This window comes from Mus musculus, chromosome 14, assembly GCF_000001635.26.
Source record: "Mus musculus strain C57BL/6J chromosome 14, GRCm38.p6 C57BL/6J".
In the NCBI taxonomy this organism is placed as follows: Eukaryota; Metazoa; Chordata; class Mammalia; order Rodentia; family Muridae; genus Mus; species Mus musculus.
In genome coordinates, this window is record NC_000080.6 from 6,439,469 (window position 1) to 6,462,545 (window position 23,077).

General features: G+C 40.8%; 1 protein-coding gene and 1 long non-coding RNA gene across 3 annotated transcripts in view; one reads left to right on the forward strand and one right to left on the reverse strand.

Moving 5' to 3' along the window:
• The window catches only part of Gm26630, a 134,170-nt gene that overhangs the window by 87,620 nt on the left and 23,473 nt on the right, over positions 1-23,077 (forward strand). The window contains exon 3 of one of the 2 annotated variants that reach the window (XR_003950981.1): positions 10,376-10,394. The exons of the other annotated variant lie outside the window; for it this stretch is intronic. This is a non-coding gene — a long non-coding RNA (predicted gene, 26630). Of the gene's footprint in view, positions 1-10,375; positions 10,395-23,077 lie in introns of those variants that run through there. 2 annotated transcript variants of the gene reach the window in all.
• Positions 2,008-5,080, reverse strand: Gm3594 (predicted gene 3594). The gene is made up of 4 exons (XM_011244834.2): positions 4,951-5,080; positions 4,066-4,228; positions 2,978-3,109; positions 2,008-2,303 (listed from the first exon to the last, which is right to left on the reverse strand). The coding sequence occupies exons 1-4, from the start codon at positions 5,078-5,080 to the stop codon at positions 2,111-2,113; spliced, it is 618 nt and encodes a 205-aa protein (XP_011243136.1). The 3' UTR covers positions 2,008-2,110.

Sequence of the window (23,077 nt, forward strand, 5' to 3'; positions counted from 1 at the left end):
AAAGAGATTCCTAAGAAAAGCCTCCAGCAAGCCCCATGTTGACTCTCTCAGTAGCCCTCATTATACCTACACTGGTTCCTTGGTAGCATCAGAGGAAGACAGTGACTTTGGTCACTATCCTGGAACTTTTCAACCTATTACAGTTCATGTGATATTAAATCTTCCTCAATATCAGTCAGAAGAAAGCTGGTGAAATAATGTGCTGTGACATTTATGAAATGCAGCACTGTGCCAACTATGAGGAGGAATCTATCCTGAAACAAAGCCATGCCCACGATATAGTTAGCAAAACCCATTCGAGCAGAGGGATGCATGGTAGGATTCTGTGCATGTTCATGGTGGAGCCAATAAGACAAACACAAATCTCCCAGGGAGATAACTCTATGCAGGGAAAGTGAAGAAATCTAACACTTATTTTTAAAATAGCTGTATTGTTTATCAATTTGTTGAAATAAATGAGAGAGGGGGTGCTACCTAATAGTGAACAGAAGATGCAAAGACTACTGAACAGAACAAAATAGGAAATGTCAAGTTTATTGCGAGACCAATGCTCAAAGAAGTAATATAAAGAATAACTGGACAATTCAGATGTCATTGAATGGCCTCCCAACATACCGAGAGAGGCACAGGTCAGGAAAACAATTCATACACAAAAAGAAACACACAGACACACAGTCACAGACAAAGACACACACAGAAGCACACACAGACTTATTCACATAAAATCATAACTGAGCAGAAAACAACGAGGTATCTGTTATGGTTCAGGACCAAGATAATTCAGACTATGCAGAGGAGATGTTTCAAGGCAGACCCAACGACTCTGCGATTATTTTAGAGGAATAAAAAGCACTAGAGAAGCCAGGTCATAGTGGCTCACTACTTTAATCCCAGCACTTGGGAGGCAGAGGCAGGCAGATTTCTAAATTCAAGGCCAGCCGGGTCTACAGAGTGAGTTCCAGGACAGCCAGTGCTGGACAGAGAATCCCTGTCACAGGGGATAGAAAAAAACATCTAACAGATGATCAAAGTCAGCTATTGGATGGGTCACACGGCCCCTAATGGAGGAGCTAGAGAAATTACCCAAGGAGCTAAAGGGAACTGCAACCCTATAGGTGGAACAACAATATGAACTAACCAGTACCCAGGAGCTCTTGTCTTTACCTGCATATGTATTAAAAGATGGCCTAGTCGGCCATCACTGGAAAGAGAGGCCCATTGGACTTGCAAACTTTATATGCCCCAATACAGAAGAACGCCAGGGCCAAAAAGGGGGAGTGGGTGGGTAGGGGATTGGGGGGGGGGGGTATGGGGACCTTTAGGATAGCATTGAAAATGTAAACGAGGAAAATACCTAATAAAAAATAAAATAAAATATCCGAAGAACAAAAAAAAATCACTAGAGAACACTCTTCTTGGTAGAATAGGGGGCATATATTAAGAAAATTTTTCATGAAGCCTCAGAAATCTCACACCAAACCTGAGCCTGTGAGAAGCCTTTCTGTCATCTCTGGTCATCCAGCCAACTCCAGACTATCAGACCAGGAATGACCACTCCGACATCACTCAAAGAAAATGGGACTGACAATATACTACTCAGGACCTCTCAGTGTGAACCAAGATATATGAAGCCTGTAGAGGCCATTTTGAGATAGAGGGGAAAGGGGGGAATAGAAAAGCCGCCAAAAGACAGCAATGAAATCCACTTATTTGTCAATTACACAAGGCTGTCATCCCTGCAAACTATTTCCTACCTAGAATCTCACAAGATCCCTGTAAAGCAAATGAGCTACAGGCCTTTACTTCTTCCTTCAAAGCTCTTGCTATTCTCAAGAAGGGCTCCAACACAGCATCCTTCAAACTTAAGGCATGTAGTGTTGTGATGTGTAATCAACCTATCACCCTTATTGATTCTAGCAGAGCAGGAACATTTGCATGCCAAACATGCAGTTTCTTGAACCAGGCTACCTCCACAGAGAGCCCTGTAGATGATCACATAAGCAAACACTTGGAGGAAACATAGGTGAGTGCCTGGAGAAGTTGGTGGACTGTTGCATTGGATTTTCTATGTTTATGGTTAGACATGAGGGCGATGTGCCTCTGATACACATCATCCTACCTGCTGCTCCTTGGCACTTGAGGCACAGATGTTCTTGCTGGCCTCCTCACAGAACCTCTTTTCTTCCCCACAGGACACTTGCGTTCCAGCCTGCTCCACCAGCAGCTTTCTGTTTTCATTCAGTAATATCCTTACTTTTTCGTTGAGTTGAGTGCATTCACGGAGGAGGTGGTCCTCCTTAATGCTGATCCACAAAGAAAAATTGGTGATTCCCAGCCAGATTCCATTGGCTTGCCACTCCTACAAGTCCCATGATCCCTGCAAGGGCCCTGATCTCCAGAAGCCCTAGAAGAGGACACAATATACATAGCAGAACCAAACAAAGACAAGTCAAATCAAGATACCACCCATATTCCAGAGGACTCCACAACCTTCTGAAAACCCTATCACCAAGAGTTTTCCCTCTGCATCACAGAAGAGGAAATGTTCCTCATGGTTGATTATAGGTCTGTGGTACCATAAAACCTTCAGCAGGGAGAAGTCTTATCCCCTCTCAGAGAGGTGAGCTGACCCAACAGATGTACACTCTCCATTTTTGTCGGGAATCCTAGATCTTTTAATCTGTGGTCAGAACCCTAGAGGTTCAGGGTTCCTGGATATGCGCAGCGTGGTGGAAAAGTTTTCTATGTAGAGGATCTTAAATTTGGAAGAATAAAGTTTGGAGGGTCTTGGACACTCTTCACACTTAGGACAACTGTGTCCAAGAGGTACAAATAAAAGACCCTTGCCTCAGGGCAGGGTTCCTGGACAAAAAAACAGATAGCATAGAACCAGAGTCCTTGCTTTTGTTCAAAGTCCTAAAAGGACAGAAGCATTCCCTGCCTAGTTCTGGGGGTGTCAGTTGTGTCACTGACTCACCTGTAGGAATAGTTATCATTTAACAGTTCCTCGGAGAACTTCATGGAAGCAATTATGGACTGGGTCATTTTATCTATATCCAACATTGTCTTCTCATGTTGTGATTTAATGATGTTGAATTCAGTGTTCATCCTGTGTTAGGGCATGACCCAAGAAGCAAATAATCTGCTGAACTGAGGATTCAATAATCATGTGCAAACAGGCTGTATCATGGACTACCCAAGCCAATTGCATGCCACATCCTAGTTCCTTAAAACTGGGTCCCCTTGGTGCTAATTAAACTTACTATCCTGGGCAGAGGACAGCAGAGCCAGGGGACCAAATGGACCTAGCTGACCTTCAAGAGCTTCCTGGGCAAGCATGAAGGAATAGACTACTTCTATGACAATTTTCCAATACACTGTGCCACAGGCAAGGGTCCAATAGGTATCTGTAATAACTTTCCTCTTATTTTTAAGGCAGGGATCCTCATTCCTTGGTTCCTGTTGTTATTTGAATTCCCAGAGGACACAACTAGTATTTACAGGAGAAAGGCTTTATCACACCTCCTCCCCCAGGAGATTCCTGTGTGACACCAAGGAAACACCAGGAACAAACTTCCCTGGTGATCACTTTGGACCTCTATGGACTCAACACTAACACTACCTGCAAACTGTGCAACACACAAATCCTCAGACCCCATCAAAGGTCCCAGAGCCTCAGTCCTGAACAAAACACACACAGCTAAGTTCACACACACAGACACAATTAGAATGCCAAATAAATCCAGGGAGGTACCATCTCTCAGAATATAATGAACAATATCAGAGTAAAGCCTTGAAGCCTGCAGGCATTGCATTCACACACTGAGAGGCAACAAGTGTGAGCAGGACCTTCCAGCTGTTGACATCAACAATCAGATTGCAAGCATCCCAGGGTCAAGTACAAAAAAAGATGATAATAAACACACAGCACCTTGTTTATCCAACAATTAAACACCTGTTAGGGCTACTTAATTGAATGATGGGAGATCACACTCCATTTATAGAAGGAAATTGGGTTAACAGATGGCACAATACAGGAAACAAGGTACTGGGCATAATTCCTACCTGTAATTCAAATCCTCATACATGTAAACGATCAGGATTCCACACATTTCCTCCATGTCATTGATGATCTTCCTCTTATGCAATTTCAGTTCTCTAACTTTATTTATATTTGATATCTGATTAGTGATGTTGGAATTTTGGGTTGAAGTATTTCTAGCAGACCCTGCAGATAGATAAACACAAATGAGTTTGCATACTTGATGGCCCAGGGGAGGGGAGACCATTCAGAGTCCCAAGAAGAAGATGGATGGAGAGAAAAGGTAAAGACGGGGTGAATCCTTAAAAGAGCAGAAAAGCTATCTTCCAGCTGGTTTGCTAAGCTATGTTCCTCTTCCTAACCACCATTGTCAGACATATGCCTCACTCCCTATTACAGGACCCTTTGCCCTGAAATCTATAATTTGCCTCAGACATAAAGATATGGGGAACATTGTCAGGTCATATCAGATGTGTTACAGGGAAATCCTGAAGTTCATAGTGCTTAGCACTATCAAGCACTAATTAATCCAAAGTGTCTGAGACCTCACCACATGACATGACCAGGGGAGCATCCTTCTCTGTTCTTTTCATCAGAGACTCAAGTTACCCACAGTAATCTGGAAGGTGAAGTGCTTCAACTCCCTTCCATGAAAGGAATAACACACTGATATTCCCATAGTGCCCACTCCTGGCATTCTTTGCCACTCAAAATGAAATTAAATAGCTCCCAGAAGAGTAGCTGCAGGTTTGTCAGTTCCTGGCTCTGTCAAACTAATCATCAGAAATTCTTGACTCTTTGTCTGACATTGGCAAAGTCCAAGGCTTCAGCTTGTAAGACCTACTCCTGGACGGACCAGCTCAAGCCTACCTCTACCAGGAAGTTCCCCAACTCTGCCCAGGACTCACTGTGCCTTCTCCATAACCATTTCCTTCTTCCTTTTTCATGAGAAAGGATTCCCTCTTCCTTCTCTGTTGGTCTGGTGTCTCCTTCATCGCCATTCTCTTTCTGACATAGCCTGAGAAGCCGGGAAAACATTCCTGCTGGTGATCTCAGAGCAAACAGAAGTGATGAACCACAGGCAGTTGCTGTCACCACAACACAGGTGACAACACAGAAGATTCTAGTTCTCTCCTAGATACAAGAGATTCTCCAAGGAAGGCATTACTGATAATGTCACTAGCAACTGCCATGATCTACCTGCTAACTAGTTCTCCCCAGCTTGGTCCTTTTCTGGGGTGCCTCTCCTGGAGCCTCTCATGGACCCGTGGGATCCCCTTTGGCAACCTCTCCTTCCAAAGCTGGAGAATTCTAACTGCTTCATTAGACGTCATGTGCTTTTGAGGGGGAACGTTGGTTAGGACTCTGACATGCTTAAGAGATTTTGTTAGCACCCAAATCTCTATGGACTGTGGATGTAGTAGATGTTTCACAACAATAAATATGCCACCTGAGCAATTCATGTGACATACACTCCAATTTCCCAGGGTTTTCCTGTCTCACAGAGGCAAATATCTTTCTCCTATAGGTTTAATTGTACAAAACTTGGACAATATTTTCTAACGGTTAATTCCTTGATAGTGGGCATTCTTTTCATATATATACATATATATCCATGAGTTTCTCAAAATCTCTGGTTTACAGTCCTATCTTTTACAAGGAAAACTCCCTATACTTTTGAACATATGGAATCATCTACAGGGCAAATATAAATGGTAAACTTGCTGTCCCATCTTCAAAACATTATCTTGCACATGGTCCTGTTCTCAAATACAACCAGACAATTTAAGTGGGCATCAGAGAGCAAAAGTCATCCTGGACTGTACATTACTACATTGTAGCCCCATAGCAATCACTTCTCCAGTATCTGTCTTCCTGAATTGCGAAGTTGAGCAATGAGGGTGTTGCAGGTTGTAACATCATACTGTACTCAAAGCAAATATATAACTCAGAATATAGGGCAGGAAATGCAATGGCTGAGTTGAGATGAAACCTCAATTTTAATGTGTCTATAAGGTCACGATGCTGTCCCTTTGGCATTATCATCTCTGGCTTCTTTGTTCTTATGCTGGCTTTGCTAAACCTGTGCTAATATACCCCCTAACCTCACAGATTTAAGAGTGAAAAATCATGTATGTCTTCTTTGGGAAAACATCTGAAATTCACTACCTTCTTGAGCCACACAATATCAATATGCAGAGCTCAAAAATCAGGGGGAGATAGGTGATGCCTTCAAAGTTGAGGGCTTTTTCTTACAAATATGGGACATATTTTTTTCCAATGTGATTTTTCCTTTTCTCTTTCACTACGGGTGGCTTTATGTGTTTGCTGGCCTAAAGGCTCCTAGATCCAACAACAAGCAGCTTACTCTATACAGGCTCAATTTTACCAAGAAAAGGATTGTTGTAGAATCATGCCATGGCAGCCAGAAGTTCAACTACACTGTCTTAGGTCTAGCTGACCTGGTATAGGACTGACGACCTGAGCTTTCTGAAGAAAGGAAGCAACATGCAGTGTCACACAGCTCTCTCTGATGCAACTGCTAGAATTGGAATAGGGATGTTTGTTTGTTTGTTTGTTTATTATGAATACAAAAAAAATTTGCCAGAGTTGGTACATGCCAGTAATCTCAGCACTCAAAATGGTTTTAAACAATTGTTGTTTTTTGTATTCCTGTTGTTTTTATTGGTTTTGTTTTGAACTCTCCCAGCTATTTGCACTGGACCCAGAAAATTAAGCCCATGCTCTGTACAGTTCTATCATTCATGTTAATCAGTGATTTTATTCTTAGCAACCACTCCTCAGATGATCTCATTACTCACTTTCAAATAAGGAAAACAATTATACAGACATTGGTTAACTTGTATGGTCGCAGGTAACCAATTCATCATGACAATAGATTTTTCACAACAATAAATATGCCACCTGAGTCAATTCATGTGACATATACTCCAATTTCCCAGGGTTTTCCTGTCTCACAGAGGCAAATATCCTTCTCCTATAGGTTTAATTATACAAAACCTGGACAATATTTTCTAATGGTGAATTCCTTGATAGTGGGCATTCTTTTCATAGAATAGAGTAGCATCCAAATCTTTGGAATACCCAAAATTCTAATTTTGAGATGACAGGCATCTGTGGAAGACTCATTATCTGGTATGGTAGAGGACCTGGAATGGCTGCCACCTGAAGGCCAAGACTGCCCCTCCAGTGCCTTTGAAGCCTGAGGCAGAGGTCAGCCACCAACACAGGAACACTTGGCCATATCAGGCTCAGGACTGTACTTTGGATGAGCCCTGAGACCTGATTGAATGGAGGTCTCCAGAATTCTGGTAAAGCACAAACACTTAGATTTGAGGAGAATAATGGATCTTTGGGATGCACATCTTTCTTTTTTATTTATCTTTGCTATGTTCATAGTTTATGTCAAAAACAAAGGCACCCTACTTTACAACATCTAGTCTCTCTGTGTGTTAAAGTGATTGTCAGTGTACACACACTAGACTTATTAAATACTATATTTTGCCCAATTTTTTAAAATAAGTAAATATTTTTGTATTAATATCTTTTTACTTATTCACTTTACATTCTGCTTACTGCCCCCTGACACCCATATTCTTTCCCCAATATTGCTGGCCGTTTCTTTTCTGAAGGAATATGGGGCAGCTATCTCAGGTCATCCCTTCTTCTACCAAAGCTGAGTGACCCTGTCCTGGAGAAAGGTGCTGAGGGTGGTGGTAATGAATGACTTCTGCTTGGCTTTCTTCTTGCTCCACTTGGCTGGCTTTGAGCAGTTCGCACAGAACTGTCCTTGAACTTGGTACTTCATCCTGATGGTCCATAAGAAGCACTGGTTTGATTAATGTTTGAGAGTATATTTCCATCAAACCTACTCCCACTAGTATACTAACAATGACAAAGAAAATGAGATATGAGACATCTATTCCAGGAGTTTCCTATTGTTCTCAGACCAGCAGTAGAGAAGCCCACAAAGCTGGCAAAGGTAAGTGAGGTCACACAGGGACCTGAGAGCATACTGCTGCTTTCCTGCTGCTTTCCTAAAGAATGTTCTAGAGGATTATCATACCTAGACTCCCATAGATTCGTGTGCACTGGACACCAAAGGGCTCAACATACTTTGCTTTTGTCACTCAGCTTCTCCAAGTATTAGAAGTCCCCCAATTTAGAGGGATTTGAAGGTATAAATAAGTCCCAGTGCCTAGAGGTACGTCAAAAAAATGTGTAAGAACGGAGAACTGATTGAGAATCAGAAAGACAAGAGCGAAATCATAGCCCAATAAGAAAATCTGAGTAATAAGCCAACAAGTGAAACCTGGAAGTAGCAGGCCATGCACCACTAAGGTTGGTCCTTGGCCCTCAGGTAGATCTATTTGAAAATTTCTGAGGAACATCCATATTGATTTCCAGAGTTGCCATAGCACTTTGCAGTCCCACCAAAAAGAGAAGAATGTTTCTCTTTCTTCAAATTCTCACCAACATATGCTTTCACATGAGTTTCTGATCTTAGCATTCTTCACTGGAAAGTATACTGCTGGACACCAACCTCAGGGTCATTTTGGTTTTCATTTTCCTGTAGAAAAAGGACTTTGCACACTTCTTCAGTGCTTCTCAGCCATTCTAGATTCGTTGTTGTGAATGTTGTGTTTAGTTCTCTACCCCATTTTTAGATTGTGTTCTTAGCTCTTATCATGGTTAGCTACTTGAGTTCTTTATATATTTTGGATGTTAGCCATTGGATGGGGCGTTGGTGAAAAATTTTTTCCCAATATGTAGTTTGCCAATTTGTCCTATTGGCTATGCCCTTTGTCTTATAGAAGCTTTTCAGTTTCTTGTGGCCCATTTATAAATTTTGATGTTAGAGTCTGAGCTATTGGACTTCTGTTTATGACATTTATCCCCATTCCCATGAGTTTGAGGCTCTTTCCTGCTTTCTCTTCAGTTAGATTCAGTGAATCTGGTTTTATGTTGAGATCTTTAATCCACCTGGCCTTGAGTATTGTGCCAGGTGACAAATATGCATCTACTTTCATTTTTCTACATACTTACTCCCAGTTAGACCAGCAACATTTATTGAAGATGTTTCTTTTTTGCATTGTGTATTCATGACTTTGTCGATGATCAAGTGTCCATAAGTCTAGTTTAATTTCTGGGTCTTCAATTCATTTTTTTTCTATTTTAAAACGCTTTAATCTTACACTTCAAATGTTAGCCATTTTCCAGTTTCCTGCCTAGAACCCACTTATCTCATGACCCTTCTACCTGCTTCTGTGAGGGTGCTCCCCGACACACCCACACAGTGTTCTCTTACTACCCTGACATTCCCCTACACTGGGGCATTGAGCCTTTTAATGACCAAGGGCCTCTCCTCCCATTAATGTTCAACAAGGCTTTCATTTCTTTTGGCACACATGTGCCTAGAGCCATGGGTCACTCCATGTGTGATTGTTTGTTTAGTCCCTGGGAGTTTTAGGGGATATGGTTGGTTGATATTGTTGTTCTTCCTATGAATGCAAACCCCTATAGTTCATTCAGTCCTTTCTCCAACTCTTCCACTGGGGACTCTATGCTCATTCCAAAGAGAGGCTGCAAAAATGTGCCTCGGTGTTTGTCACGCTCAGGTGTAGCCTCTGAGGAGACAACTATAGCAGGCTCCTGTCAGAAAGCACTTATTGGTATCTTCCATAGTGTCTAGGTTTGGTGTCTGTATGTGGGATAGATCTCCAGGTGGGGAAGGCTCAGGATGGCTTTTGCTCCAGTCTCTGCTCCACACCTTGTCTCCACATTTCATCCTGTGACTATTATTTTCACCCTTCTAAGAAGGCTTTCTGATATTCCAAATGAATTTGCAAATTGCTTTTCTAAGCCTAAGAAAAATTGATTTGGAATTTTGATGGAGATTTCACTGAATCTGTAGATGCACGATGACCATTTTTACTGTATTAAACCTGTCAATCCAAGAGAATAGGTTATCTTCCCACCATGTGAGGTCTTTGTCAAGTTCTTTCTTCAGAGACTTGAAGTTCTTGTCATACAGATCTTTCACTTGCTTAGTTAGTCACCCCAAGGTATTTTCTATTGTTTTTGACTATTGAGAATGGTGTCATTTCCCTAATTTTTTCTCAGCCTGTTTATAATTTTTGAATAAAGGAAGGATACTGATTTCTTTGAGTTAGTTTTCTATCCAGCCAATTTGCTGAAGTTGTATATCAGGTTTAGAAATTCTCTGGTGGTCAGAGCTTCTAAATCACTGATTGGGTGCTGGCCCTGTGATTGAATTATGGGAAGATGCTAACACCTGTGGTTGAATTACAGGAAAGCTGAATGATGCTGAGGTGGAGGGCAACCCTGTAGCAGGACCAGCAGAATCAATGAACCTGGACTATTGAGATCTCTCAGATCCTGCAACACCAACCAGGCAGCATAAAGCAGCTGTTATGTGGACCCCAAAACATTTAGAGCAGAGGACTGCTGGGTCTGGATTTAGTCAGAGAAAATGCACCTAACCTTCAAAAGAATGGAGGTCCCTTTGACTTTAGAATGGTGCGGTGGGGGTGGGGGTGGCGACATCCTCCTGGGCATGGAGGGGTTGGGAGGAAGTACTAGATGTGGTATGAGGGTGAATCAAGAGAGGAATAAAATCTGGAGTTTAAATAAATAAGGAAAAAAATACCAAACAAAATGAAATGAAATCTCTGGTGAAATTTTTGGGGATACTTAAATATATGATCCTTTCATCTGCAAGTATTGGTATTCTGAATTCTTCCTTTCCAATTTGTATCTCTTTTTCCTCCTTTTGTCCTCTAATTGCTCTGGCTAGGACGTCAAGTACTATATTGAACGGTAGTGACTGAGAGGGCAGCCTTGGGTAGTCCCTGAATTTAGTGGGATTGCTTCCAACTGCTCTTCATTTAGTTTGACATTGGCTTCTGATTTTTTATATATTCCTTTTCTGTGTTTAGGTATGGGACTGGCTTCCTGTTCTTCCTAAGACTTTTATCATAAACGCATATTGAATTTTGTCAACTGCTTTTTCAGCATCTGATGAAATGATCATGTAGTGATTTCCTATGAGGTTGTTTATATAGTAGATTATGCTGATGCATTTCTGTTTATTGAACCATCCCTGAATCCCAGGATGAAGTCTACTTGGTAATGATGAATATTCTGAATGATTTGTTCTTGGATTTCGTTTGCAAGAATTGTATTGCATAATTTTGCATCGATAGTCATAAGAGAAATTGTTCTTAAGTTTTCTTTCTTGGTTGGGTCTTTGTGTGGTTTTTATATCTGCATAAGTGTGGCTTCATAGAAAGAATTGGGTAGTGTTCCTCTGTTTCTATTTTATGGAATAGTTTGTAGGTTATTGGTAATTACGTCTTCTTTGAAGTTCTTAGAGAATTGTTCACTAAACCCATCTGGTCCTGAGTTTTGTTGGCTGGGAGATTTTAACGAATGGTTCTATTTACTTAGGGGTTGTAGGACTGCTTAGATGGTTATCTGATCCTGATTTAATCTTGGTCCCTAGTCTGTCTACAAAATTGTCCATTTCATCCAGGCTTTCCAGGTGTGTTAAGTATAGGCTTTTGTAGTAAGAGCTGATGTTTGTTTGTTTGTTTGTTTGTTTGTTTTATTTCCTTGGTTTCTGTTGTGATGTCTCCCTTTTCACTTCTGATTTTGTTAATTTTGATACTGTTTCTGTGCCCTCTGGTTAGTCTGGCTAAGGGTTTATATATCCTGTTGATTTTCTCAAGAACTAGCTCCTTGTTTGGTTGATTCTTTGTCTACTTCTTTTTGTTTCTTTGGTTGATTTCAGCCCTCAGATTGATTATTTCCTGCAATCTTCTCCTCTTGGGTATATTTGCCTTTTTTGTTCTAGACCTTTCCGATGTGCTGTCAAGTGCTAGTGTATGATCTCTCCACTTGTTTTCTGGAGACACTCAGTGCTATGAGTTTTCCTCTTAGCACTGCTTTCATTGGGTCTCATAAGTTTGGGTGTGTTGTACCTTCATTTACACGACACTCTAAAAGGTCTTTAATTTCTGTCTTTATTTCTTCATTGACCAAGTTATCATTGAGTAGTGCATTGTTCAGCTTCCATGTGTATGTGGGCTTTCTGATCTTTTTGATGTTAGACCCTGGTGATTTGAAAAGATGCATCAGATTATTTCAATGTTCTTGTATCTGTTGAGGCCTGTTTTGTGACCAAGCACTGCTTTGATTAATGTTTGAGAGTATATTTCCATCAAACCTACTCCCACTAGTATACTAACAATGACAAAGGAAATGAGATATGAGACATCTATTCCATGAATTCCTAATTGTTCTCAGACCAGCAGTAGAGAAGCTCACAAAGCTGGCAAAGGTAAGTGAGGTCACACAGGGACCTGAGAGCATACTGCTGCTTTCCTGCTGCTTTCCTAAAGAATGTTCTAGAGGATTATCATACCTAGACTCCCATAGATTCGTGTGCACTAGACACCAAAGGGCTCAACATACTTTGATTTTGTCACTCAGCTTCCTCAAGTATAAGAAGTCCCCCAATTTAGAGGGATTTGAAGGTATAAATAAGCCCCAGTTGCTAGAGGTACCTTAAAAATTGTGTTAAGAACAGAGAACTGATTGAGAATCAGAGACCAAATGCTTACCAAGAGCAAAGTCATAGCTCAATAAATAAGAAAATCTGAGTAATAAGCCATCAAGTGAAAACTGAAAGTAGCAGACCATTCAACAGTAAGGTTGGTACATGGCCTTCAAGTAGATCTATGTGGGAATTTCTGAGGAACCTCCATATTGATTTCTATAGTTGTCATAGCAGTTTGCAGTCCCACCAGAAATGGAAGAATGTTCCTCTTTCTTCAAATTCTGACCATGTGTTTAAACATGAGTTTTTGATCTTAGCATTCTTCAGTAGAAAGTATACTGCTGGACACCAACCTCAGGGCCATTTTGGTTTTATTCCCTGAATACTAAGGACGTTGCACACTTCTTCAGTGCTCTCAGCCATTCAAGATTCATTGTGAAATTTTTGTGTAGTTCTATACCCCATTTTTAGATGGTGTTCTTAGCTCTTATGGTGGATAGCTACTTGAATTCTTTATATATTTTGTATATTAGCCGTGCATTGGATGGGGAGTTGGTAAACATTATTTCTACATATGTAGCTTGCCAATTTGTCCTATTGGCTATGCCCTTTGTCTTATAGAATCTTTTCAGTTTCTTGTGGCCCATTTATAAATTTTGATGTTAGAAACTGAGCTATTGGAGTTCCGTTTATGATATTTATCCCCATTCCCATGAGTTTGAGGCTCTTTCCTGCTTTCTCTTCCATTAGATTCAGTGGGGATTTGGCTGCACTGATGAATCTGCCTTTAGTTTTAGCATCAATAGCTGCTTGGCTGGACTTTTTGGTCCTGGAGTTCATAAGCCTTCTGCTTTGGTGTGGAAATTCTGGAGTTGCTTGAGACCATTCTGATCATCACCCCTAAAAGAGAGAGAAGCCTTGCATATTATCAGGTTTATTCTGGCCAAAATGCAGAAGAGTATATTTCTCTTGTCCTATTTTGAAAGGACAGCTGACTATCTCTCTGATGCTTATTTTCTGGATGGAAAGACTTCCTATGCAATAGGTCTGCAGTGTCAAAGACATATAGGTTAAAATACTCATAGATGTTTTTTGTTTCACCACTCAACCAAGGCATAATATGCTTTCTCTTCTCTCTTCTCTCTCCTCTCTCCTCTCTCCTCTCTTATCCCTTCTCCCTTCTCTCTTCTTCTCTCATCTCTCTCCTTCCTCCTCCCTCCTGCTTCCTCCCTTCTCCCTTCATCACTTCTCCCTTCTCTCTCTGTCTCTCTCTGTCTCTCTCTGTCTCTCTCTGTCTCTCTCTGTCTCTCTCTGTCTCTCTCTGTCTCTCTCTGTCTCTCTGTCTCTCTCTCTCTCTCTCTCTCTCTCTCTCTCTCTCTCTCCCTTTCTTCCTCTACCTCCCTCTCTCCCTCTCTCCTGATAAAGCCTAAACTTTGATGGCCTGATTTCTCCTATTCAGAGAGAAAAACAAAAGATTCCTTGGAGATTCCTGTGGATAAAAGGGATTTTCTGGGACTTCCTGCCATTCTCTCTGTGAGGGAGTGAAATTAAGTTAATTAGATACATTTGGATACATATTAGCTTTATTTAGAGTTATTCTGGCTAAGTCTTGAGCCTAAAGGAGATATTGCTAGCATAGTAAGTTTCTTGGTTTTCTTTGTTGCTAGCTTTGGAATATAGTCCAGTGTTAGTGAATGTAGGCATAATTTAAATTTTAGCCCAAAAAGTATTTGGGGAATTGGGTGTGGTGCTGCACACCTGTATTCACAACAACTAGGTGAAGAAGGAGGGCCCAGATTGGGGATAAGCTACATATTGAGACTCTGGATCCAGAGACAGGAGAAGAAAAAATGGGGGCTGGGATGTAGATCTGGGACAGAGCATATGCCAGTGCAAGGCTTGCCCTAGCATCACTAAAGTAAATAAGTAAGGAGAATCAAAGCGTTTTGCTGTTGGGAATGACCAGGTAGGAAGATATTTAGCAAAGCAGTCCTTAATCGTGGGTGGGAGTGGGTAGCAAATAGGTAGTTAGAATTCTAGCTCAGTTTAAAACTGTGGGAGTATTTACAAAATACCTTAAGTGGAGAGAGGCTTGACTATATTTCATTGCCTAATATGGATTTTATTTTCAAATGGTTCTATACCTGTTGGCATTAGCTGTTGGCAGTATACCAGTTAATAGTCCAGAATTAATGGACACTTAGAAAGGGAAGTGTTATAAAGCAAAAAGGCCACAATACAAGCTAGAGGTTGTACAGTTCCACTTTCTGCTTGGATGGTGAGAGTCTTTGGCCTTGTGTGCTAGGACCACAGTAAATTCCTGTAATTGACAGCACTGTTGCTCACAGAATGTTTTTTTTTTTTTTTAATCTGGGTATCAACTAAGAAAATTGACACAGGGAAAACTTTTTGAATGTGAAGTTCTGACTATGGAATACAAATTGATTGCGGAGTCAGTTCCATATTGCTGCCAGGGTAGCCTTCCAGTCTGTGCTGGTTCCACCTGTAGTCCTTTGGCTCTAGACTGATCAGGAACATGAGCCCTGTACCATGGCTTCTCAAGTACCAACTCATGGTTTTCAAAATATGACACATAACTCTTAAGTTCTATCACAATTGAAGGTAAAACCTTAGAACATGGGATTAGACACTTTAAGTGTCTCATGACTCTGCTTGTGAGCAATTGATTAGTTCAGAATAATTGTAAGTAATAATAGAGTGTTCATAAAGGAGGGAGGGAGGGAAAAGAGGGAGTGAGAGAGTGGTGGAGGGATATTGATTTATTGTGCATACTCCATCTGCACATCCAAGATTGAGTGAGTCCTGCCATGTGTCTATTCACAGAGAAGCCATGGTGGTGGTCATCCCTGAGAGATCAGTAAGAGATGCATGTATTTGGTATTATGTGGGACAGTTCCTGGAAGAGGATCTTATGCACTTCTTATGCACTCCATCGCTGCCATTTTTAACTCTGCCTCCTTTTCTGCACACACACACACACACAAACACACACACACACACACACACACACACACACACACACACACGCATGCACACATGCACAAAGGAGTTCACACACATTAGTGTCTTTGGTGCATATAATTCAAGTAGAGGTCAATACACAGTTGTGGGAATTGGATCTTTCTGCCTTTTTGGTCCCAAAATTCAAACTCATTTTGCTAGTCTTGGTGGCAGGCACCTTTGTAAACAAAATACCTAGGTGATATTTTGACTCAGTCTCGAGACTGCAAACCTGTCCAGTTGTCTTCTTTCTGCTCTTTTTCAAGCTATATTGGGGTTACCATCATCTGAACCATCTTTCTCCTGATCCCAAACAGTACTTCTCTGGGTCACAGACATTGTACTGACCATGGCTGATAATAGCATGAAGGAGGTTAAGACTCAAAATTTGCAGGGTTATGGTTTCTGAGGCACTCAGGTTGGAACTAGCCTTCTGTGTTGAAGGCATGTGGTAGTACCAGGTATCCAAGAAGGGTACAGAGCTATCATCCATTTAGGTGAGCTAAATAAAAAAGAGAAGTACAAGTTTCAAAGGAAGGTGTCAAACTGTAGGCAGTCATGGGTACCCATATTGTAAAAGACTCCCATACCATTTACAATAACAGCTATGAGGTACTGTTTCATTTGGACTCTCAGCCAAACGTAGTACTGTTTCCATACCCTGGTAGCTGCTCTTTCATCCTCCAACAATTCTACAACAATCTGTTTTGAGTACCAGAGCAGGGCTTACTTTGTTCTTGCCAGACAGGGCAAGAAGTAGGACTGGGTTATCTTCTGGGAGGTACATTCTCCTATAACACCTACCTCTCCATAGCTGGAGAAAATTCTTGGCATTAAGATTTCCAGAATGATTATCATCAATGAGATCCAATACACAATGGTCAAACAGGGCATATACATGGAGAGTAGGCATGTGATCCTGGTCTCTGTGCTGATGACCTACAAGCTGTGAGGGAGGGGAGGACCAGGTTGTCAGGTTCCTGCAGCTTACTGTCTGTCAAATAATACTGAGACCAAAATGTGGTAATGGGGAAGGTTATTTTGGTAAATTCCCAGGGTGAGAACTGAAGCATATCTAGTTGTTCAATGAGAAAAGCTGGATTTTGTCCATTTCCTGATTTTTATCCTACACCAGTGTAGGCCATAACCAAAACATGATGCCTATCCCATAGTGACCTGGGGAGTTAGTTCTCTAACCCAACATCATGCTGCTAGGAATGTTGCTCAGTGGTACAGTGCTTGCCTAGCATACATGTCCCTGTTTTTGATCTCCACCAGCCCCTCTGCCCCTACAGAGTAACCTACCTACCTTGTTCTAGGGTTCTTGTACAGGGAATAAGCTATAGGCTTTTGATTTCTCTCTGTAGAAGATTTCATCAGGTTTTCAGGACCTATTCCTTATAAGTCTACACTAGAATAGAGGAGTTTCAAAATAGAGAGGTATAAGTGAGAGGTAGACCAAATTAGTGGGAAATAAACCTGAGGCACTAGCTTTACACCTAACAACAAAACATTAAGTAGACCATGTGTGACTGTAACCGTGCAGAAGGAGAAGGGGGATGTAACTTTGTCACTTGCTTGTCTCTGTTTGGTTTCTTTGTGTTGTTGTTGTTGTTCAATGCATAAACCATTTGACTGTATTTGCCCTATGGGTTTTATTTTTATTTGCTATATATCTACATGTGTATTATTTTTGTAGGTACCCATGCATGTGTGTGGAGGACAGAAGTCAACATTGGATGCTGTTCATTATGAGCCACTGACCTGTATTTTATTTATAAATGCTTTGACTTACATATACTAATTATGGTTAGCATGGATTTGATTAAGACCATTTCTGTACTCACCCAGGAGGCAGACTCCTAATGGTAACTACCCATTGGCTCAGACCACAACGGTCATGAAATTTTCATCTCTTCATTTGCTCATTCAAGCACTGGAGAGTCTGTAGCTCTGGCTTCAGATTTTCTGTCTCTTACAAAGCATCTAGCTTTATGACTGTTGGATTTGAGCCCCTTAGACTGTTTTCCTAAGAATAGAGAGACTGTTAGTCTCTCCCAGCATTGTCAGGCCAGGTTCAGGATCCTGTAGATGTGTTTTTCTCAACCTGTGGGTTGTGACTCCATTTTTCAATCAAAGGACCATTTCACAGAGGTTGCATATCAGAAAATCCTGCATATCAGATATTTGTGTTATGATGTATAGCAGTACAAATATTACAGTTATCAAGTAGCAATGAAAAGAATTTTATGTTTGGGAAGCCAGTACAACACGAAGAACTATATTAAACAGTTATAGCCTTAGGAAGGTTTAAAACCACTGCGCCAGATAGAAGAATGCTTTGCACCATGAGAGGGGAGTCAGGCTGTCTTGGGCCTGTGGGGTTCAGGCAGGGGCTTTAGAGAACGGGTTGCCATGGGACACAATATGGAGTTTATTCCCCTTATACACCTGTCCAAACTTATTTGTTCTCTCCTTTCTGACATTCCCAAATTATCATGGACAAATAAAAACAGGTAGAGCTATTCTCTTATTTTTTAAAGTAGATGGAGCTTTTGGTGTTTGGGCTTTCAGAAATAGTATTGTGCTTTTGAGAATGGGTTGTTCTCTGGTTTTGGTGAGTGAGCTTTGATTTCCTGTAGACCCATTGAATTTTCAATGTTTTGCTTTGCCAGGTTAAGGATGTGTATTTTAATATATATGAAACAAAACATCTAGAATCTGGATGTATAAAGGGTACAGCTATGAAAACATTGAAAATAATTTGATATAAACAATCACATATATAGTATCCGTACACGTATATCTAAATAGCAAAATATTTCTTTTATTTAGTTGTTTAAACCATTAAGTATTTGTTGTACTATTGCAATTAAATATTAATTTGATACTAAAAAATAAAGGATGTGTATTTTAGGAACGCCCTTATTTGATTGAAACATGCTATTTCCCAAAGAAAATAACTTACTCTTCAATAATACAAGCATTTTTGCCCTTCCAGTACATGTGCTATCATTCAATATTTGGGAAGAATTTGTGTTTGGAAGGTGATTCTGACCTATGGCAATATGAATACCATGATGAATGCATTATCCACTTTGTTGCATTATTTTCTTGTCAGCTTCTAATAGTCAGTGCCAAATGCTCTAACTATTTCCACAAATGGCAGTGGCATATTGTCACAACATCTAATTTGTTGCTACATTTTGGCTTACGTTAAATGCAGCATACTTGGAAAATATGTCTGAGCTTGTGGGTATGTTTCTTTGGTATTTTCTTGTTCATTGTTTTTTCACTGTAAAATCCAAGCCATGTTGCCCAATGTTATCCAAGCAATGTGTGACACTCAGGCTGCAGAAGGGGACTTTGGCTTTGCTGGTTAAAGCTTAATCTATGGTAAGTGTTGTATAAAAATACTCCAATGAAATAGTATAAGAAATAATTTTAAGGCATTTTATTAGATATTTTCTTCATTTGCATTTTAAATGCTAGCCCCAAAGCTCCCTATACCCTCCTCCTGCCCTGTTTTCCAACCCACCCAGTCCTGCTTCCTGGCCCTGGCTTAATATTTAATTCTCAATATGAAGATAAAGGAATTGCACATTATCTTTATATATCAGTTTACAAAACACCTGTTATGTATTTTTATTTTAGTAAGAATATCTGTGATTGAAAATTTCAACCAGTGTGGCATATACTTGCAGTCTCCACACTTAGAAAGCTGAGAGACATAGGTCTTGAGTTGGTGCCAACCTGTGTTACATAGTAAGACCCTGTCTGAAAGAAACTAACCAATATGATGTATAGTCATAACATTTTATGGAATAAAAGAATCAGAGAATACACAAAACAGTGAAGATCTAAGTCTATTCTGGGAAGACTCAATCAGGATTAGTGGTTGGCTTCCATGTCTTCCTGTAGGGTTGGAGTCCTCCCCAAACACTCGTGTGGGGGAGGTAATGGCAGGATTCCCCTCTCTTGTGCTACTCTCTTGTGGTTCTTCTTTACAGAATGGAGAGATGATGAAGTGTTATGATAGAGAGGGCACTCTAGATGTAAAAATGCTGGACAAGGGAAGGAGAGAAAAAGTTGGAAAAGACAGCACTTTTGATGTCTCCTTTATTATACTTTCTACTGATCACCAAGAGCTGATTGTGTGCTGAGGTGCACAAACTAGTCTGGAATCACTGACTTTTCCTTGGTAGATATTTCACATCAATTGAAGAACTGTCACAAAACCCATGGGTTTTAGTCTTTATTTCATTTTCTGGAATACTACCCAGGGCTGTACTGGGAATGTTCTTAGGTAACAAACCCTTTTTTCAAAACTGTTATTTCCCTCCTGGTAACCTCTGAGCTGACCCTGACCTCTTCCCTCTCTGATTCTCTCCTAAAGATTGTTTTACACATTTTCATTTTTCTTAATACTTGCCTTTATTGAATACTGATGTTTTCTCAACCCCATAGTCTTTACATTTATTTTTTTGAGACAGGGTTTCTCTGTGTAGCCCTGTCTGTCCTGGAACTCACTCTGAAAACCAGGCTGGCCTCGAACTCAGAAATCTGCCTGCCCCTTCCTCCCAAGTGCTGGGATTAAAGGCATGCACCACCACTGCCCAGCCTTTACAACTTTCAACAACACTATTATAAAAGCATCTTTTGTTAAGTTTACAATATACATGGAAAAGACATAGAGAGATTCCATTCTCCTAATCCATTGTTAGAGAAGAGGAGGTTCCTTTCTGCTAGACCACACTCAGGAGATATGTGATTTCTCCTAAGGTCTTTTCTTTCTGTCTTCCTTCTAAAACAGTCAGAGCAGGCAGAATGGGGCAGCAGTTGTGGAGACAGAGGCATGGACAGCAACAGAACACTGTCTTTTGGGGGAGGGGAGTCTAGTATTCAGTAAGTTGTAGTATCAAGAAATAAAACCAATCTAAAATTCCAGCTTCTTGGAAACATTAAAGACATCAAACCAATGTGTATCCCATTGATTTTACTTGTGTTCAAAGGATAGTTTGTATAAAAATCAAAAAAATTATATACATCTTATTATGTTTAAACATTTCACACAAAAATATTCAAGACTGCAAAATGGTTTCTTGTTCCTTTATGGAAACTGTTCTATTGCAAACAGTTTTTTGGAAGAATTTTAAATCAGATCTCAGTGATGAGATCTTCCTGCTTCAAAGGGTCCTGCAGTCTGTTGTCATCCTGTTCAATAGAAAATTATGTTTTCAATGAAGTCTTTTACACATACACACACATATAAACACACACACATAAACACACATGCACACAAATACACATGCACACACACACACACATGCACACACACACGCCCACATACACACACGCACGCACACACACACACACACACACACACACACACACACACACACACACCTTCTGAACCCAGGGGTCAGGGAGAATCTTCTTCTTGCCTTTAGGAGGAGGTGCCGGGTCCTACTTGATCTTACACTCCAACTGGCTCTGTTGCCGTGACCCGAACTTATTTCCACTTCCCTGAACATGTTCCATACTGACACAAATTGACCTACAATTAAGTGACAATATCTGCACAGCTGAGCTTGACCATACAAGACCAAGTCTCCAAGGAAGAGGACCTAAAAAAAAATCCCAGTGATTCCAACTTGACCCATCTTAGTCTGCTCACTGAACCTAACCTAGTTCCTCCACAGAAGGAACCAGAGAAAGAAAGTGGTCATAGCACCAGAGATAGAAAATGGTCCATAGTCATTTTCCAGTAACACACCCACAGATTACAGTGCACTTAATGTAAAACTGCACCCAGATCAGTCAGTTGGAGGCTAGTGACACCACTTGCATTGCTTTTCTGAATGAAGCACTCCTAAGCCACAGCCACGCACATGATATAATCGACAGAAATTTCAGGAAAGAGATATACTTGGGGATTTCATGTTGTGAGGCGAATGAGATAAAGCAGAAATTCTCTGAAGGGTTCCCTGTGCAATGAGAGGAAAGAGCTCTGCATTTTAATTTTAAATAGCAGCATTGACTGTTTTTTGTTAATTATTAAAAGACACATAGATTCCAAAACGATAAAAATGATAATATCAAAAGGAATAGAAAACCATCAACTTTTTCTACCTTCTGAGTACTTAAACCTTGGGACAATTATATCAGACTGAACCAGATTGTAGGCTACATCTGTGAGAGACAGGAGATTTAATGATCTCTGCTCAGATAGCTAAGCCAAAACAGGAAATGTCAGGTTCAGTGAGAACTTGGCTCAAGAGAATAAGGCATAAGAGGAGGATATCAGATGATATTTTCTGAGTTTCCAACATACCCACGTATGCACATGTCTGCACAGTCATGTATACAAGGTACACACCATAGAAATCATAAGTGTGCAGAAAACAATGAGGAAGACACACTGGATGAATAATTAAATATAAACTAAGAACACCAGGTGTTTCAAGTCATATCCCTGATTCTGCTGTCTTTCCTATGGACACTAATGATACTTAGGGCAGCATGGACTGCTTGAGCAGAATAGGCTTAGGTGTCTGGAGAATTTTTTCGTTTGAAGTCTAAAATTACCACCCACTGTGTCAAGCCTGGCAGAAGTCTTCAAAACAACCATATTTATCCAGTCAGCTCCAGACTGTAATTAACAATGCCACCCACAGAAAACAGAGCTGACAGGCTACTGTTCAGGAGTAAGTCAAAGTGACCAAGATCTGGTCAAGGTGAAGAGACCAAGATGGATAAAGATGACAATAAGTAAAACTCTTTTGGCATTTACACAGGGCTCTCCTCATTGCAAGATGCTTCAAGCCGTTATTCTCACATGACCACTGAAAGGCAAAAGAGCCACAGGTCCCTAACTTCACACTTCCTGCTGCTCCCTAAGTGTCTCCCAACTTAGAACCCATGCTACCATAATGGCAAGTATATGTGTGATATGTGATTGGCCTGTCTCTCTCAAATGATTGCAGCTTCTAGCAGAGCAGGTGGATTTGATTGTCAATCACCTAGTTTCTCCCAAATGGCTAACCCCAGAGATATTCCTGTGAATGATGACAGAAATGAATAATTGGATGGGATGTAAGTGGGAGGCTGGATGACTGAGTAGATGGTTACAGGTTTGTCTGTTTCCTGTGTGTGTGTGTGTGTGTGTGTGTGTGTGTGTGTGTGTGTGTGTGTGTGTGACTTATGTAGGCAACCTGCCCAAGGTATCTTAGCCTACCTGATTCTTGGTCTAGTGGCCACTGATCTTCTCTCGGGCCTCCTCACAGAGCCTTTTCACCTCCTTGCAGGATGCTTGCAGCACAACCTGCTCCCCCTACAGTTTTCTGTTCTCTTGTTTGACCATGGTCACTTTTCCCTTGAGTTGAATCAACTCTTTTGAGAGATGGCTATGG

Coding starts and splice junctions, on each gene's coding strand:
- Gm3594 (XM_011244834.2), bottom strand. CDS start 5,080: ATGTTTTCCCGGCTTCTCAGGCTATGTCAGAAAGAGAATGGCGATGAA. Junction 4,229..4,950: donor ATGGTTATGGAGAAGGCACA/GTGAGTCCTGGG, acceptor ATCTATCTGCAG/GGTCTGCTAGAAATACTTCA. Junction 3,110..4,065: donor TATGAGGATTTGAATTACAG/GTAGGAATTATG, acceptor GCCCTAACACAG/GATGAACACTGAATTCAACA.